The 18,790-nt window shown below is 56.1% G+C and overlaps 1 protein-coding gene across 1 annotated transcript; it reads left to right on the forward strand.

Moving 5' to 3' along the window:
- The first annotated feature begins 713 nt into the window (after positions 1 to 713).
- RAB44 (RAB44, member RAS oncogene family) lies at positions 714 to 18,239 on the forward strand. Its single transcript, XM_054804103.1, has 17 exons — positions 714 to 817; positions 2,093 to 2,419; positions 2,516 to 2,630; positions 2,901 to 3,072; positions 3,360 to 3,503; positions 3,884 to 3,974; positions 4,097 to 4,192; positions 4,532 to 4,719; positions 5,089 to 5,137; positions 5,467 to 5,561; positions 6,088 to 7,229; positions 12,288 to 12,878; positions 13,371 to 13,452; positions 13,790 to 13,904; positions 14,678 to 14,779; positions 15,574 to 15,650; positions 16,070 to 18,239. The coding sequence occupies exons 2-17, from the start codon at positions 2,210 to 2,212 to the stop codon at positions 16,152 to 16,154; spliced, it is 3,354 nt and encodes a 1,117-aa protein (XP_054660078.1). The 5' UTR covers positions 714 to 817; positions 2,093 to 2,209; the 3' UTR covers positions 16,155 to 18,239.
- The last annotated feature ends 551 nt before the right edge of the window (positions 18,240 to 18,790 follow it).

Here is an 18,790-nt window from a genome sequence, read left to right on the forward strand (position 1 = left end):
CCCACAGCTCCTGCCCCAAGCCTCAGCACCGTGCTGTGAGCTGGTGGCTGTTAATTCTAATTGTAACCTGAACATAAGGGTTTGTGTTTCCCCTTGTTAGTTTTTTTTTTTAAGCGTGGGGTCTTTTCCCATTTTGCAGTTGAAGTAGAGCAAAAAAATGCACGTGACCCGTCTGCTTCCCCTGCCCTCTCGCAAAGCAGAGCGGGTGCAGAGCGCAGGCAGCCGGCGGCTGTGGTGCTGGCTTTAAAGCGGAGTTAATAATTCAGGCAGGAGCTTTGAAAAAAATATCAGTGTGAGCGGCACGGTGGGGGAGATCCCCAACTCCTGGGGCCCAGGAGCCTCTGCAGGGGGGTTTTCAGTTTGTCCTGTCTTCGGTAGGATGTTGTAACCTGTGGGTTAGACGCGGTCTTGTAGTTTGGGTTATCTGAACTCTTAAAATGACATTTGCTGTTCCTCTGATGCTTTTCCCCTGCCCCAAACACCTTCCAGCCTTGGCTGGATCATTGCAAACGAGGAAAGCACGGGGACTTCTGCTGCGGCTCCCGACGGTGCCTTTACGGAGGTGGTTTGGGGGGCTGTGACCCTCTGGACGGGCCCTTCCTGCACCCCGCTTGCAAGGCGGCAAACAGGAAACGTGTGAGCACCGGCAGTTGAGTGTAACCCAAAAATGGAAAGCTGCCTTGAGTAAGTGAGAGAATGAGAGCTCGTGCTCGGGGCAGGTCAGTGGGCAGCAGCACCGCCCCCGGCACAGGACCAGCATCCTTCCTGGCCTGGGGAGCGCCCCGAAACTGAGGGGCCCTCTTGGGACGTGGGAAAGGTAAGTGTTGCTGCTCTGGCGGTAGCTCATGCATCACCTTAAAAAATAGAAAAGCAAGGAAAATAAGGGGGGGTTCTTGCTGTTGGTGAGCTGGGGGGAGGGGGAGACTGCGGCTGGGGGCCCTTTCCTGGCGGCTGGGAGCAGCGTGGGGTGTTTCAGAGAGAAGGTGGGTCGCTGGGAGTCAGTGATGCTGGGGGGGGGTCTGGTTCCCAGCCCAGCCCCCCTCCTTCTCCTGTGCCTCCGTCGTGCGGTGGGCTCAGCTCACCCCCTGGGGCTGGGACAGGTAACTGGGGGCTTCTCAATGCCTTAAGCAACCGCAGCTGCCCCCCCCCCCAAGCTCCTGCTCTCAGAGGCTGGGACCACCGCAAAGGCACTCGGCTTCTGTCCCTGGCTTGCTGGGTGTCCCGGGGGGCTCCGGTGACTCCTCAAGACCCTCCACGTGTTGCTACCGGATAGTGCTTGCAGGTTGTGCGCTTTAAGGGGAAGGGGATGTTTTTGAGGCTTCTTCCCATGTTTCTGGTGCACCCCAAGATTTAGCAGAAACACCGTTTCACATTGCAAAAGGAAAGGGGAGGAGGGCTGGAGCAGCCGGGGGGGGCTCCCTGGGCATGGAGCGGAAAGCCGGGCTGCAGCGGGCTCTGCATCAGCTGCTCTCCATGGCCGTGGTTTCCTTCATTCGTTTTTTTTTTGGCTTGCCATGCAGAGAATAAACCTCCACAGAGACGGCGCAGTGGCTGTCGGTGACGCTGTCACCCACCCAGCATGGGGAGAGGGGAGTGGGGGGGGTGTCCCAAGCTCAGACCCCACAAGCTGGGGCGAGCGCGCAGGCGTGATGAGAAACCTCCCCGAGGTCTTGCGCAGCTCTTCCCGGAGGTGACTCATGGCTGTGAAAGCTGGGGGAGGAATTTTAAAAGCTGCTGATGAGCTCCGAGAAAGCAGGTGGAACCACCACGTTTTGCCCAGACCTCCAGCATCGCCTCGGCCGGTCCTTTCCTGGTGTCACCTCCCAGCTGTGCCGCTTCCCAGGTGGCCCTCAAGCCCCAGCAGTGCCGGTGCCCTGCGCATCCCCCCTAGCCAGGGCAGAGCATGGGGACATTCGGGATGGGCGCTTGGCCGGTTGCAGGAGAAGCCGCTTGGCCGGTGGGTGCTGGGCTTGCAGCTGGTGTTGCTCGCTGCGGGTCGAGGCTCCGTTTGCACTGTGCAATCGGAGATAAGCACTTCTCTTCCTGTTGCCAAACCCACTGGCCTTTTACACCAGCCAAAATGAATTTCCAGCTCGGTCCTGCTCCACCATCTCCCACCGCCCCGGATCAAAGGTCTCTGGCAAGGAGAGAGCCAGCTGAGGCTCAGCACCCCGCCAGTTTCCCCCTCGACAGGACCGAGCCAGGAGCCATGGCCGAGCGCCGGGCAGCCGCCAAGGGCCGGCGCATGGGCTCCAGCCGGCGCAAGCAGCTGCGTGAGGGCTCCGGCAAGGCACCGGCTGCAGCCCCCAGCTCCGGCGAGGAGCCGCCGTGGGCATCTGAAATAATGGAGAGGGTGCAGGACTTCTTCAGGGAGCGGGACAAAGACCAGGCGGGGTTTATCACCCGCTCAGACGTGCAGGTAAGGGATGGGGATGTCTTCTCGGGTCAAATGCCACCAGGGTGGCTGGAGACTGGATGATGGGTAGGTTTTTCCCCTCATTTGCTTTGTTCTTAGAGATTGCAGGAGGAGAATTTCCCGTGCAGCATGGAGGAGCTGGAGCTTGTCTTTGATGGGCTGGATGCCGCTGGCACTGGGCGGTTAAGCACCGAGGAGTTCATTGCCGGGCTCTGTAAGTGCCGGCACGCTGCCTCCGAGCAGCCCAGGGTGGTCCTGGATGCAACCCCCGTGCTATCCTGGGGGGACCTGAAACGTTCCCCTTGCTTGGTGGCACATGATGGCCCAGAAACTGTCCCCGTGCCTGGCTCTCACCATGCCTTGCCTGGTGAAGGGTCCTATTGTGCCAAAGTGATTCGTCAAAGCCATGGGGTGGGAAGTGTTGGGGTTTGGGCTTTGCCATTGCCCTGGCCAGGCACTGAGGGTTTGGGGTGTCTGTCAGCAGGGCAGTTCCTGAGCTCCCAAAAAGCTGCCAGGGATCACCGCCAGTTGAAAACAACGTCCCGGAGAGTCCGCTTGGTCCTCCCCAGCCCAGTGTTGGAGGGGGTGGACAGCGAGGAGCGGAGACACTTTGCTGCCTTTATGGACCAGCTGGGCACGGACGACATCTCTGAAGAGTAAGCCACCCTGTTTAGCACCCATGGGTGTCCTGCAGGATGGGGTACAGGGGAAGAGGCTTGGGGCAGGAGATCCCCATGCACACAGCGAGTCCAGAAATGGCTTGGAGGTGCCTTTGGCCCAAGCACAGGGGCAGGGGACAGGATTGCGGTCACCCCAATGCTAATCTGTCCCCCAGGACCACATGTCCCAAATGGTATGAGCTAAATGACCCAGGACCCCATAGCCAGCCTGTCTTTGGGGGGTTTTGGGGGGATGCTCACCACAAAAAACCCTCTCCCTGCAGACAGGAGATCTGGCAGCTCTGGGTGAAGCTCCGGCAGGACGAACCTCAGCTCCTGGGCAACCTGGAGGACTTTCTGGCCAAGATGAGGCGCCGCATCCAAGAGGCCAAGAGCAAGAAGGAGGCTTTGGAGATGACCCTGAACAAGTGAGTCACCCCAGAGTGGTGGAGAGGGACGGGACAGGAAGGATGGGGACAGGGATGGAGCCCCCTACTCACCCCAGTTGTGGAGACGCACCCAAGGAGGGAGAAACCTGGGTGTTTTCAGCATCTCCATCAGTGGCTGGAGCAGAGGTTTCACTCAGAGCTGACATTTGGGGTCAGGCTCCCTCTACAGTCGTGCTCGGGATGACAGAAGTGACAGCAAAAGTGCTGGACTCAGACAGTTGGACACATCCTCACCGGGTGGCCCTCTCCAGGCAGACCTGGCTGCAGCCTGCAGATCCTGTGGGCAATGTGGGGTCCCAAGGAGCTGCACCCATTGCAGCAGGGTCTGACCACCCCCCTGGCCTTGCTATCCCTGGCAGGCGTGTGGCTGAGCACAACAAGGAGGTGCAGCAGCTCTGCGAGGCCCTGGAGCAGCAGATTCAGCAGGAGCAGCAGCGACTGCAGCAGGAGGTGGGTCACCAGCTGCTCCTCTCCCCTTGCAACCCATCCTGGGAGGGGACCCAGGACCCCCAAACGCCTGCGGCAGCTCCCAGGTGGGTGAGTGGGTGCTAACATCCTGGTTGTCATCCCAGAGCATGGCCCGGAGCCACCAGCACGACATGGAGTTGCAGCGAGCGCTGGATGCCAGCGAAAGGGAGGTGCAGCGCTTAGTCATGGCGCAGATGGAGGTGAGCTGGCCCCAGCCCCCCATCGCATGTACAGGTCTCTGGGCTGTGCCCATGGCAGCAACACAGTGTTGTACAGCTGATCCCGGTCTGTCCCCACCAGCCCTTGATGCAGATTGTCACATAGGACCTCCACCACCATCTTTCCCACCCCCATCCCAATGTTCCCCTCCATCCCCAGAGGATCCAAGCTGAGTTTCCCACCCACCACCCTCAGGGAGAGTGGGGGGACACCATTCGGCCCCAGGTCCAGAGGAGAAGATTATCCATCTTTTTTTTTTTTTTTTTTTTTTTGCACGGGGGTCCTGGCGGGGTGTGAGTGTCCTGGTTGCTGTCCCACAGCTGGAGGCACGGTGCCGCAGCCTGCGCAGCACACAGCAAGCCACCAGCACTGAAAACCAGCAGCTGGAGGAGAGCAACCGGGTGCTGGAGGACCGCCTGCAGCACCTCCATCAGCAGCTCCAGCAGACCCATGGGCGCCTACGGACAGCGAGGGCCATGGTGGCTTGGGAGCATGTGGAGGAGTCTGGGTGAGTAGCTGAGTGACCATCATATCCCTCTGCACATATGTGGCTTCCTCCTGGGGGCTGCAGTGGATGGGAAATGAGTTGGTGGGTCTCAGCCATTGTGATGCTTCAGTGGTCTCCACAGTGCAGATTAATCATGGTTTGGTGTGAAAAGCATCAGAAAAAAAGCCAGAACTATCAGCATCATGCACTGAACGTGTCCCTCAAGGGCAGTGCTGGCAGAGATAGGGATGTTCTTCACTCAGAAGGACCTAGTGAGGACTGATGCAAGGGTTGTGGGTTTTGCCCACCACTGCCTATGCAACTGGGGGCAACCCTGGGGTAGGGATGGTGAAGAGGGTGCAATTGTCATTTTGACCTCTGTGTTTGCAGGTACAGAGTGGTGGCAGAGCTGCCCAGCAAGACGCCAATGTCCCCACAGGTACTTCAGCTGGGTGCATGGGGATGGGACAGGGTCTCTGTGCTCCAGGGCCTTGGGCTGTTTGGTTTGGGATTGCTGGGGAGCCCAAGAGCACAGGGCACTTCTGCAGCAGAGGCAGTGCCTCCCCTAAAACTTTTCTCAAACTGGGTCAGCACGGTGCCCTACAGATGCTTGGGAAGGGCAAGGGTAGCAGTATGTTAGTTCTGATACCCCCAAGATTTCGAGTGGGTATGTCTGGATACCTGCCGGAAAGCTCAGCACCCTTTCATGTAGATACGCTCCCTTGCCAAGTGCTTTTCTCTCTCCTCTTCTCACCCTGTTTGCTGCAGACAAATCCAGAGAAGAGTGAGAAGTACCGCTCCAAGATGCGGATCAGGCTGGGGTCCCAGAGCACCGAGCCCAAAGCCAAGAGCATCCACCAAGTGTAAGGGGTCCTGGGCAACAGCTGCTGCTTCAGCTTGTGCCCTTGACATCTGCGAGCTGGTACTGAGCACCCGTCCTCCACCCTCCCCAGGCAAAACACGATTATTTATTCCTTTTAATGCTCCTTCCCACCCACCCACCTCTCATCCTGGAGATCAGATCTCTTACCCCAGCTTGCCCCCCTGCATCGCTCCCTTGGCTCAGACACTCGCCGTACTTGGCCGAGTTGTCTTTTCATCTCCAATCATGTAAATACGGAGCCTGGGCAGAGGCATGCTTGCTTGTGGGCAGGATGCGGCCCCGGGTCTGTCTCCCTGGGTGTGCATCCCCTTCTCCTCTGTCCCCAGCTGCTGCCTGTGTGAGCTTCCAGTACATCCGGAGGGTAAATACAGTCGGGCTTGGAAAAGGATGGGGTGAGGTGGTGGAGGAGAGACTCTCCTGGTACCAGCCCAGATGGATGGGAGGGAGCTGGAGCCTGAAATGGGGATGGGACTGGGCTCATCCCCCCACTTCTCTGCCCTTTCCAGGGTTTGGGAAATGCCCCCACCAGAAATAAGCCTTTTGGGACCCCAGCAAGGACCGAGCTCCACGGAAGAGGACCCCTTCCCAGAATTTCTGAAAGAGGAACGCTTTTCTGACCAAAGCTCTTTGCTAAGAGAGATGAATGATGCAATAGCAGCTCTGAGCAAACAGCTGAAGCCACAGGCACTGGGTGCACCTCCTGTGCTGGCAGAAACTGCCCGTCACCCCCGGGATGATGCTGAGCCCCAAATGGGGCCAGAGGCAGCTGCAGCCCATGGCACAACCCCTGGGGTCATGCGAGAGACCCTGTCCAGCCACATCGGTCATGAGCTGTTCGAAGGAGACCTGAAAGAGGGACCAGCCGCAGCTGAACTTCACGCTCCAGATGCAACACAGGCTGGTGCGTCCGTGGGAGCCAGGCACCGCAGGGCTGAGGAGCCGGGGGCAGAGCAGGGAGAGAGTCTGGAGGAGGCACGGAGGATGTTATTCCTGCAAGGAAAGGGCACTGGTGTGAAGGAACTGATGCTAAAGGCAGCTGAGCATCCGCAAGGAGCGCTGGGAGAGAGCATGGAGGCAGGAGAGCAGGCACTCGTGGAGATGGAGGGAGAAGGATGGATGCAGGAAAAAATAGGTTGGGAAAAGGCACAGCTCCTGGGAGAAGCTAAGGAAGCGGCATTAAACCAGGGAGAAAATCCGGAGGCAGGCTTTGAACCACCCGAGGCTGGGGAGGCAGGTCTGGCAGTGGGATGGCAGCTTGCCGCAGATGAGCTTGGCCTGGCTGCGGCTCCGGAGGAGTGTGCACAGCACCTGGGCACAGGGCTGGGGGAAGAGGCTGACCTGCCATTGAGGCTCTCCGAGAAACTTGAAATAAAGCCTGGAGAGCACCTGGAGCCAGAGCTGCCATCCTGGGGTGAGGTGAGAGTGGGAGCAGCCCAGGGGGACGGTGTCCTCCCCAAGGTGACAGTGGCTTCTGACCCGGGGATGCTGGAGGAAGAGCACGTCAGTGCGGAGGTGCAGCCCTGGGGAGAGACCTTGGATGCCAACGTGCTGCCAGCCCCAGCCCAGCGTGGAAGCAGCGGAGGAGCTGGGGCCGAGGAAGGGGAGGTGGAGGTAACGCAGCCCAGGGAAGCAGAGCTGCAGCCGCGGGGTGAGTCTCTGAGGGGAGACGCAGTGTGGGGAGGGAGCACGGCTGGAGAGGTGCCACTGCCACTGGCTGTGCCACTCGCTGACGTGCAGGAAGGCAGAGTGGGACCAGATGTGCAACCGCTGGAGGCCCAGAGCAGTGATGCCAATGTGCAGCTGCTTGCAGAGGTGGAAGCAGCTTGGCAGCCCCCGAGCGAGGCCAGCTCTCCGGGGACAGAGCAGGGAGGGAGCATGGCTCCAGGTGTGCAAGCACTGGAGGAGGATGATAAACCAGAGTTGGGGCTGGGGGAGGAGACGGGTGCTGCTGCAGTGCACGGTGAGGGTACTTCCCCAGCAGAAACGCCTGTGGGGAGCCCAGACCTGGGTGGGCTGTTCCCAGTTAAGGCTCAGGCACTGCAACTGGTGGAGGCAGAGGACCTTCAGGCAGATGCGCAGACGCGTTGGGTTCCCGGCCCAGAAACCCCCCAGGGAGGAGGGGACCGTGCAGCCATGCAGCTGGGGGAGGAGGCTGAGGATGGGGCACCAGGGCTGGGTGAGCGTGAGCTGCCCCACGAGCCCGTGACGGATCTGCACGGGGCAGGAGTCGGGCAGGGAGAGGGGGCTGGTGCAGGCGTGCAACTATGGGAGGAGGCCGTAACCCTGGGCACGCTGGAGGACCAGAGCGCTGATGCCAACGTGCAGCTGCTTGCAGAGGCAGAGGAGCTTCAATTCACCCCAGGCGGGAGCACAGAGGCAGCTCTGGAGCCCCCCAGAGAAGCTGGTTACCTGGACACAGAGCAGGGAGGGTGTGTGGCTCCAGATGTGCAACCCCTGGATGAGGCTGATAAACCAGAGTTAGTGGAACTGGTGGAGGCAGAGGACTCCTGGGCAGACACGCAGCTGCATGGGGGTGCCAGCCCAGAACCCCCCCAGGGAGGAGGGGACCATGCAGCCGTATGTCTTGGGGAGGAGGCTGAGGATGGGGCACAAGGGCTGGGTGAGCGTGAGCTGCCCCACGACCCCGTGCTTCACCCCCACGGAGTGATCATCAGGCAGGGAGAGGGGGCTCCTGAAGGGGTGCAGCCCCGTGAGAAGGCTGAAAGCCTGGGCACGCTGGAGGACCAGAGTACTGATGCGAGTATGCAATTGCTTGTAGAGACGGAGAAGCTCAAATTGACCCCAGGAGGGAGCACGGAGGCAGCTTGGCAGCCCCCGAGCGAGGCCAGCTCTCCGGGGACAGAGCAGGGAGGGAGCATGGCTCCAGGTGTGCAAGCACTGGAGGAGGATGATAAACCAGAGTTGGGGCTGGGGGAGGAGACGGGTGCTGCTGCAGTGCACGGTGAGGGTACTTCCCCAGCAGAAACGCCTGTGGGGAGCCCAGACCTGGGTGGGCTGTTCCCAGTTAAGGCTCAGGCACTGCAACTGGTGGAGGCAGAGGACCTTCAGGCAGATGCGCAGACGCGTTGGGTTCCCGGCCCAGAAACCCCCCAGGGAGGAGGGGACCGTGCAGCCATGCAGCTGGGGGAGGAGGCTGAGGATGGGGCACCAGGGCTGGGTGAGCGTGAGCTGCCCCACGAGCCCGTGACGGATCTGCACGGGGCAGGAGTCGGGCAGGGAGAGGGGGCTGGTGCAGGCGTGCAACTATGGGAGGAGGCCGTAACCCTGGGCACGCTGGAGGACCAGAGCGCTGATGCCAACGTGCAGCTGCTTGCAGAGGCAGAGGAGCTTCAATTCACCCCAGGCGGGAGCACAGAGGCAGCTCTGGAGCCCCCCAGAGAAGCTGGTTACCTGGACACAGAGCAGGGAGGGTGCGTGGCTCCAGATGTGCAACCCCTGGATGAGGCTGATAAACCAGAGTTAGTGGAACTGGTGGAGGCAGAGGACCTTCAGGCAGACACGCAGCTGCATGGGGGTGCCAGCCCAGAAACCCCCCAGGGAGGAGGGGACCGTGCAGCCGTATGTCTTGGGGAGGAGGCTGAGGATGGGGCACAAGGGCTGGGTGAGCGTGAGCTGCCCCACGAGCCCGTGACGGATCTGCCCGGGGCAGGAGTCGGGCAGGGAGAGGGGGCTGGTGCAGAGAAGCAGCCTGGAGCTGAGGCCGATGAATTCAGTGCTGGCAGGGGGGACCCCGCTGCTCTGCCTGTGATGACGTTTGGGGCACAGAGGCCAGGAGCGGAGGTGAATGGAGATGTACAGCATGCAGAGGAAGAGGGGGAGCTGGAACTGGTGCAGGGAGAGGGCATCAACGAGGGTGGGCTGTTCCTGGTGAAGTCTCGGGCCCTGGACATGGTGGAGGCAGAGGACTCCTGGGCAGACACGCAGCTGCATGGGGGTGCCAGCCCAGAACCCCCCCAGGGAGGAGGGGACCATGCAGCCGTATGTCTTGGGGAGGAGGCTGAGGATGGGGCACAAGGGCTGGGTGAGCGTGAGCTGCCCCACGACCCCGTGCTTCACCCCCACGGAGTGATCATCAGGCAGGGAGAGGGGGCTCCTGAAGGGGTGCAGCCCCGTGAGAAGGCTGAAAGCCTGGGCACGCTGGAGGACCAGAGTACTGATGCGAGTATGCAATTGCTTGTAGAGACGGAGAAGCTCAAATTGACCCCAGGAGGGAGCACGGAGGCAGCTTGGCAGCCCCCGAGCGAGGCCAGCTCTCCGGGGACAGAGCAGGGAGGGAGCATGGCTCCAGGTGTGCAAGCACTGGAGGAGGATGATAAACCAGAGTTGGGGCTGGGGGAGGAGACGGGTGCTGCTGCAGTGCACGGTGAGGGTACTTCCCCAGCAGAAACGCCTGTGGGGAGCCCAGACCTGGGTGGGCTGTTCCCAGTTAAGGCTCAGGCACTGCAACTGGTGGAGGCAGAGGACCTTCAGGCAGATGCGCAGACGCGTTGGGTTCCCGGCCCAGAAACCCCCCAGGGAGGAGGGGACCGTGCAGCCATGCAGCTGGGGGAGGAGGCTGAGGATGGGGCACCAGGGCTGGGTGAGCGTGAGCTGCCCCACGAGCCCGTGACGGATCTGCACGGGGCAGGAGTCGGGCAGGGAGAGGGGGCTGGTGCAGGCGTGCAACTATGGGAGGAGGCCGTAACCCTGGGCACGCTGGAGGACCAGAGCGCTGATGCCAACGTGCAGCTGCTTGCAGAGGCAGAGGAGCTTCAATTCACCCCAGGCAGGAGCACAGAGGCAGCTCTGGAGCCCCCCAGAGAAGCTGGTTACCTGGACACAGAGCAGGGAGGGTGTGTGGCTCCAGATGTGCAACCCCTGGATGAGGCTGATAAACCAGAGTTAGTGGAACTGGTGGAGGCAGAGGACCTTCAGGCAGACACGCAGCTGCATGGGGGTGCCAGCCCAGAAACCCCCCAGGGAGGAGGGGACCGTGCAGCCGTATGTCTTGGGGAAGAGGCTGAGGATGGGGGACCAACACAGGAGCCTGCGTTTCACCCCCAGGGAGTGGCCACCAGGCAGGGAGAGGGGGCTGGTGAGGGTGTGCAGCCATGGGAGGAGGCTGTAATCCTGGATACAGTGAAGGACCAGAGCACTGATGCAAATGTGCAGCTGATTGCAGAGGCGGAGAAGCTCAAATTGACCCCAGGAGGGAGCACGGAGGCAGCTCGGCAGCTCCCGAGCGAGGCCGGCTCCCTGGACACAGAGCAGGGAGGGAATGTGGCTCCAGATGTGCAACCCCTGGATGAGGCTGATAAACCAGAGTTAGTGGAACTGGTGGAGGCAGAGGACCTTCAGGCAGACACGCAGCTGCATGGGGGTGCCAGCCCAGAACCCCCCCAGGGAGGAGGGGACCATGCAGCCGTATGTCTTGGGGAGGAGGCTGAGGATGGGGCACAAGGGCTGGGTGAGCGTGAGCTGCCCCACGACCCCGTGCTTCACCCCCACGGAGTGATCATCAGGCAGGGAGAGGGGGCTCCTGAAGGGGTGCAGCCCCGTGAGAAGGCTGAAAGCCTGGGCACGCTGGAGGACCAGAGTACTGATGCGAGTATGCAATTGCTTGTAGAGACGGAGAAGCTCAAATTGACCCCAGGAGGGAGCACGGAGGCAGCTTGGCAGCCCCCGAGCGAGGCCAGCTCTCCGGGGACAGAGCAGGGAGGGAGCATGGCTCCAGGTGTGCAAGCACTGGAGGAGGATGATAAACCAGAGTTGGGGCTGGGGGAGGAGACGGGTGCTGCTGCAGTGCACGGTGAGGGTACTTCCCCAGCAGAAACGCCTGTGGGGAGCCCAGACCTGGGTGGGCTGTTCCCAGTTAAGGCTCAGGCACTGCAACTGGTGGAGGCAGAGGACCTTCAGGCAGATGCGCAGACGCGTTGGGTTCCCGGCCCAGAAACCCCCCAGGGAGGAGGGGACCGTGCAGCCATGCAGCTGGGGGAGGAGGCTGAGGATGGGGCACCAGGGCTGGGTGAGCGTGAGCTGCCCCACGAGCCCGTGACGGATCTGCACGGGGCAGGAGTCGGGCAGGGAGAGGGGGCTGGTGCAGGCGTGCAACTATGGGAGGAGGCCGTAACCCTGGGCACGCTGGAGGACCAGAGCACTGATGCCAACGTGCAGCTGCTTGCAGAGGCAGAGGAGCTTCAATTCACCCCAGGCGGGAGCACAGAGGCAGATTTGGCACCCCTGGGTGCAGCTGGGATGCAGGAAGGGGAGCAGAGCCAGACTCCTGGTTTGGAGGCTCACACCACAGACATGTGGGAGGGGGCTGCTGGTGCCCACGTGTCCCCTCCAGCTGAGGCTGCTTTATATCCTCAGCGTGCCGCTGAGGGTCCCAGTCTGGAAGCGATGCTGGGAGCATTCACTGGTCCAGGTGGGCAGATCCTGGAGGATACCCAGACACTGGAAATACTGCAGGGAGAGAGGGCTGATGCAGAGGATGGGCCTTTGGATGGAGTTCAGGGTCTGGAATGGGTGCAGGGAGAGAGGCTGGAGGCAGGGGCGAAGCTTTTAGTTGACATTCGGAGTCTAGGGATAAAGCAGGGCCATGATGATGGCGTGTCTGTCCTGGCCCCCCTGGTCTCCAAGGTGACATTACAAATCAACACGCTAAAGCTGGAAACGATGATGCAGGAGGATGTTCTCGTTCCAGATGTGTGGCGGCTAGGCGATTCGGGACAGGCAGCCCAAAGTGAGCTTCAGGAGCAGGTCTCAGCACAGGCAGTTAAGGTGAGGCTTCACACTGCTTCCCAGCAGCCAGAGGAGAAGCCACCGCATGTTATGGAAACGGAGCGTGTAGCTGCCGGACCTGCTGAGCCTCCAAAGCAAGAGGTGCCGCCAGCATCAACCCTTCACACAAGGGTCCAACAGGAGGAAGATGCTGGCAACGATCAGTCAGGGATGGTCCTCAGAGACAGCTCACTGGGGGATGCAGCCATCAGCAGCATGCAGCCTCAAAGGCGGATCTTGGGAGAACAGAGCAAAGACCTCAATGTTGGTCAACAGGAGAAGAAGCAAGAGGTTGGGCGTAAAACAAGCCAGGAAGGCAAGCCCAGCTCAGGACAGCCAGGGGCTGTGACTGCAGATGGGGCAGGAGCTGCCCCAAGGGGTTCTCCTGAAGCCTCCCTGGACCCAGACCACCTCTACAACGTGCTGTTTGTCGGGGACTCCCACGTGGGCAAAACATCATTCCTGTACCGGCTGCACGCCGACACCTTCAACCCACACCTCAACGCCACAGTAGGTAGGTCTCCCCCAGCTCCTCTCTCGCACAGTTCCGCACTTGCTTGGGTGACTTTCACAATTCCCTTTCCTCCACCCCACAAGCTGCTGGTGGCCATTACATACATGTCATAGCTCATGCCACGCATGCTATATGACCTGTCCCCAAGGACTTAATAGGACCACCAACTTCACACGCCTGAATGCTCCTGAACAGGTAGCACTGGTCCTCTCTGCCCTCTCTAGGGCACCAATACTAATGGCCCTAATGCTTTTCTCTGCTTTGCCTTTCAGCTATATTCTCCTCTCTTAACCAGCCTGGTTTTACTCATCATGAGATTAGAGACCTTCCCAAAATCCAGCCATCAAAGGTCTAAAAGCTGGAGGTTCACTTAGGACCAGCCTGCTTGACCTGCAGCCTCAGACCACACCTGCACCATGTGCCTTCTCCATCCATCCTCTGTCACAGAGATGAACTCTACAGTATCAAAATATTCCTTTTTGTGTCTCCTAGGACTGGATTATCAGGTCAAAAACATCGTCGTGGACAACAAGCGCTTTGCTCTCCGCCTGTGGGACTCAGCCGGTCAAGAAAGGTAAGGTGCTGCGCTGTTTGCTGAAGGGGAGCAACCTGTGGTTTGTTGGGTTTTTTTCTGGTAGTTCAGAGGAAATGAATGTTCTTGGCTTTGCTAAGCGAAGGAGGGATTGTTTAAGAAGGGACTCTGTACAGTGTGTGATCTGATAAAGAATAATAAAGGAAGTAATTAAGATAAAAATAAGCACTCAGGATGTTTGTATGGCCTCTGTGATCAGGATAGGAGCAAAATCTGGGGTTTTTTTGTAGACATGCATTTCCAGCTTTCCCACTGGGATTTCAGATCACTCCTAGGTGAATCCTTAGACCTCATCGAGGACCATTTAAAATGTACACAGGTACCACAGCATCACCAAGCAGTTCTTCCGGAAGGCAGATGGGGTCGTGCTGATGTACGATATCACGTCGGAGTACTCCTTCTCAGACGTGCGGTACTGGCTGAGCTGCATCCAGGTGGGTGAAGTAGGAAAACCTCGTTCTGTCCCCAAGGTCTTGGAACTGGTGGCGACTCCGAGATTGGCATTTCCCACCTGACTTCTGCCACCGGTTAGGGATGGACATCTGGGGGTGATCAAGGCCTTTGGCTTGGCATTTACTTTGCTTTGGTTAGAAAATAATTTTTCTTGGAGGATTGAAATTTAGATATTGACAATTTTCACATTTTTGCAGTGTTTCCTGGGGTAGTTTATTGACAGCATTGTTATGATAATTATTAACTTTTTTAAAAATTAAAAAACAGTGCAGAGGAATGGAAAATGTTGAAAGTGATTTTGATAACACTTTTAACTCAAGAATAGCCCACATTGAGTCCTGGGAAACAAGAGGTAACTCGTGTCTTATTAAAAACTTCTTGTCAGAGGTTTCCAGTACAAAGTCAGTGTTTAAAAACACTGGAACAAAATAGGATGTGCCTTGCTCAGTGCCTGTAAATCTCAGCCAGAGCATCTTCTGGAGGGTTTGTGAAGTCGAACGCAAAGTGAATTCACTACAAGGGTAACTTGTCCCGTGCTCTGCCCTGTTAACAGACCAGGACAGATGATTTAAGGGGGAAAAAAAAAAATCCCTTTCTTAAATGCTGTTAAACTCGGTTAAGAATTTCAGGTTTTGTTATCTGCCCAAATCCACGGGCATGCTTCACAGTGCTCCATGTGTCTAGACAGTACGGCCAGCTGCGATTCAGGGGAGATTCAGATGCTCTCCTGACCCTCCCCTCTTTCATTGCCCAGGAAGGAGCAGAAGATGGAGTCGCTATTCTGCTTCTCGGGAACAAAACCGACTGCGCTGCAGAGAGACGAGTCCCTACGGAGGAGGGGGAACGCTTGGCCAAGGTAGGTGCGTGGCCCCGCTAAAGCCTGCTGTCCACCCAAGTTAGGCAGGGACAGCAAAGGATGGATGCCACCAGCCTGAGGACCTGGGGAATGGTGAAAGCCCTTAATTTATCTTTTGTGCATCGGTGGTCGGCAAAGTGATCTCTGAACCCATCTTACACCCCTCCCTGCCTTGCTTTCCCCTTGCCGTTTTAGTTTTGACTCGACCCCACCCCAGTAAAACAGTTTCTAGAGCTGGGTCTATGAATTCAACTGTTTTCAGCTCTGCTTATCTCTGCTGTGAAGTGTCCTGTATCTCCCCATCATCACAGAAATAATAAAACCACCAAGCCATATCCTGTTTTAAAGATAGTGAAATGCTTAAAGTATGATTAATCTCTTCAAATGTAGATGGCTAATAAAAATCACGTGAAGTATCATTGACCGGTTTTACAAATGGAGGCAGCAGAACAAGGGGTTAGATGCTTTTTTTTCCCCCAAACCAGACACTGGCAGGCATGAAAGACCTGGGAACACCCTGTTACATCTCTGTTTTTGCTCCGCTGACCAGAAGGCATCACATCTCGTTCTGTCTGCAGTGTCAGCCTTTTCCTCAGTATTAAAAGTTGGTGTCGTAGCTACGAGAAAAGCTGGATTTCACCCTCATATTCCAGTAAATAAGTTACTGAGTTATTTGTTTCCTTGAGTCTCTCCTGTTTCTCCTTGACCGTGACTGTCCCAGGGCTATTTACTCCTATATTAAGCTATTCCAATGCAAGAATATTACATTTCTATTCGGGCTCTGTGTCTTCCAGGAGCACCAGCTCATGTTTTACGAATGTAGCGCTGCCTCGGGCCACAACGTCTCTGAGGCCATGGTCAGCTTAATCAGGTGAGGCTCCCTCCTGCTTTTTTAAGTCCAGACGCTGGCGTGTGACTGGCACGTGAGACTCCACGTACCCAAATGTCAGGGAAAACTCAGAGCAGTGCGTGCACGGCTGGGATGAACTGGAGAGAAGCGTGGTAAATGTCTCCTGAGTAGTCAGCATTGCAAGGAGATGAATAAAACCTTTCTCAGGATGCTGCTGATTTTTCCCTGGGTTGACTGAAATAAATTCTGTCTGGGATTTGATTTAGGTTGGCTTTTTTTAGTAGACCCCCCCCCCCAGTTCTCGGATCGCCCAGAGCTGGAAGGTTCCTAACTCCTTTTGGCCGTGCTGAGTCTCCTTTGCTGATGCTTGTCAGGACAAATAGCATAGCAATGCAGAGTACAGGGGAAATACCTGGCTTATCTGCTTCCTTTTCTCCCAGGTTGCTCAAAGTTCGTGAAGATGAATTAAAAAATAAGGCGGCAGAGGTACCAAAGCCACTCCAGAAGAAAAAGGGCTGCTGCTGATGATGGACAGATACACACATACCCCCCTGCGCCCCAGCCCTGGGGATTTTAAACTGCAGCAACAGCCAGAAAAGGATTAAAATAGCCCTCAGCCACCACCTCTGCTCCCCGTGTGCCTGTCTTGCCCAATCTCCCTCCGACGCCGAGAGCAAAAGCCGCGGAGGAGGAGCCGGCTGTCACCTGGCCCCTTCCCCGCTCATCTCCTTCGATTATCCCAGAGCACACAAACCCTCCGAAATATTTGTTGGGAAACTTTACCACTTTCTTTTGGAAACAAAAAACAGGCTAAGGAAAGAGGCAGGAAAGGAACCCAGCTGGATCCGAGATGCTGGAATGATACTGGAAGCAGCAGGGAGCAAAATTCAGTCTCAGGATAAAAGAAAGGAATACCAGGAGTCACCCAAAGGCCAGTGGATAAAACGAGGGGGTTTGGGGCCGTCAGTGCTGCTGTGCGGCGGTGACTTTTGCTTTGGCTTTACAGTCTGATCAGATTTGATCTCGAACAATGAAACACACAGTATATCCTAAGTGCACTTTTTAAGTTTCTTCAGTTAGGCAAGCTAAAGCTAGTTTTTCTCTTTCCTGGTTTATCGTGCCAGTGAGCAGTAACAGGTCTCAGCAGAAAACTGCTAAAAACCACTCAAAATAAATTCAAAAGCCCCAAGCGCACATCCAGGAGAACAGAAAGAGCACTGGGGTGGTGGGATACACGATCAGATAAATGCTTGCAAGAGCTCTTTTCATTGCATTGCTCCCAGAGCAGATTTTTGCACTGTTGAGGCAGATCTCAGGATGGGCAGGGAAAAGCAAACTGCTGCACCCTGTCCTCCTGCAGCTGAGACGGCTTCTGTACGAAGTACCGACTCAGTTTTAAAATTCAGCATGAAAAATCTAAACAAGCACATGTCACAAGTTCAAGAATGTTTGTTTTTTTTTTTTTCTTTTTACAGCTTGATGCAGGGAACTATATTTTTGCAGATAAAGACATATAGACTAAATTAAAAAAAAATACAAGTGTTATATTTTAGTATTTTTATGTATTACATGTGTTGCCTCACCCCCAGCAGTTCGACAGCTGTAATTAAAGACTGTGCTTACATGCAGATTTGGGGGGAAATAATTCTGCTCAGATGGGTTTGCTTTTTGTTGCCATTATTATTTATATGTATATTATTGCAAAGCATATATACTAGTAGCCGGTTTCTGCTTTACAAAAATATAGTGACAACAAGAGTTTGTTTTCTAATAACACTATATATTAAAAAAAAAAAAAGTATATCAGTCTGCGTGTTTCCGACTGTTATAGCTCAGCTTTCTGTTTTTAGCGGTCCCTGACGGGTAGCAATTGCAAAGCTATGAGGCATTGCGACTTCTATATGAATAAAGGGCTGAGTAACTGAGACTAACATCCCCAGTGATGGAAAAATTGCAGTTTAAGTTTAGTCTTTATCAATGACAAATCTCCACAGGAGAGACCTGCAATGTGCAGAGCCAGGTGAGAGCAGACTTTCTTGGTTCTGCTGCTCACAGAATTACCCCTTTAAACGGGGCCAGCTCTGTGTGATACCCAAAAGCGCTCCGTGGAAATGATGTTGATTTGCAGATGGAGATGCACAGAGACTGGCGATGGGCCAAGCTCCTGCTCAGAAAAATCAGGGTTGTGAGCTGCACCAGGTAGGGCACAACTTTGCGGCGATGCAGGACTTTCTGAGTCTTTTAGAGCTATCGCCTCTGCACGCCCCATCTCCGTGCTCCAACCCCTCTGTACCACTAAAGCTCCCATCCCCTAAGTGTCTGCCCCCTGCCCCAAGCCATCCGCCCTTGGCTCTATCATTAAAAGACTGACTTTTCTTAATGCAATATATTTATACTCCCATGCCATGTCGATTCCCTCTTTCCTGCATTTCATTATAAAATATTTTTTACTGATGGAGCAGTGGGAGCAGCCTGAGGACCACAGCTCCTCAGGAAGAGTTTATGCGGCTCAGTTCAGAGCTGCGCCTGGATTTGGTATTCAGGGTGGAACAATGAATTTGTATTTGTATTGAATTTGGTATTCAGGTGGGAACAATGGCTTTTTTGTTTCGTTTTGTTTGGGCCCATCTTCACTATTTCTGCTTTGCTGTTTTATCTTAAAACAATATAAACTCAAGCACATTTTTCGAGTCTGGTCTGTGATTAGAGAAGCACCATTTCAGCCTGATCAACCCAAAAAGGTTCTTTTTTTACTGGGTCTGCAATGATTCCCACATGCATGTATGCCAAAGCCATCCATCAGATCAGCTTTTTCCTTTGCCTAAATTTGCTGGGATTACGTGCAGAAGATACTGCTTTGCCAAGTGGCAGCAAGATTGTGCAGGAAAACATTTTTGATTTGCTTGCAAAATAGAGTTGAGGTCGCCGAGGCTAAATTCTCCCATTAGATGGCAGCAAATGCAGCAATACCTTCAGACCGCAATATTGCTGCTGCAAAGACCAGGGAGCTTGAACAGGGCCCAGAAGAGAGATCTGCACAAGAAAAGGCTTCCCAGAAGAGCAGACAGAAAGAAACGTCTGTCTTATTCCACTCGAAATCATGCCGAAGAAAAAAAGGATTGAGTTTGTGCCCAAAGGTGTTGATAAAACAAGCGTTACTC

Source organism: Grus americana, chromosome 25 (assembly GCF_028858705.1).
Source record: "Grus americana isolate bGruAme1 chromosome 25, bGruAme1.mat, whole genome shotgun sequence".
In the NCBI taxonomy this organism is placed as follows: domain Eukaryota; kingdom Metazoa; phylum Chordata; class Aves; order Gruiformes; family Gruidae; genus Grus; species Grus americana.

Bases quoted from the DNA above. Each gene is read 5' to 3' on its own strand.
- RAB44 (XM_054804103.1), top strand. From the start codon at position 2,210: ATGGCCGAGCGCCGGGCAGCCGCCAAGGGCCGGCGCATGGGCTCCAGC. The intron at 3,504-3,883 runs GTGAGTCACCCC...TATCCCTGGCAG, and splicing joins TTGGAGATGACCCTGAACAA to GCGTGTGGCTGAGCACAACA. The intron at 5,562-6,087 runs GTAAGGGGTCCT...TGCCCTTTCCAG, and splicing joins GCCAAGAGCATCCACCAAGT to GGTTTGGGAAATGCCCCCAC.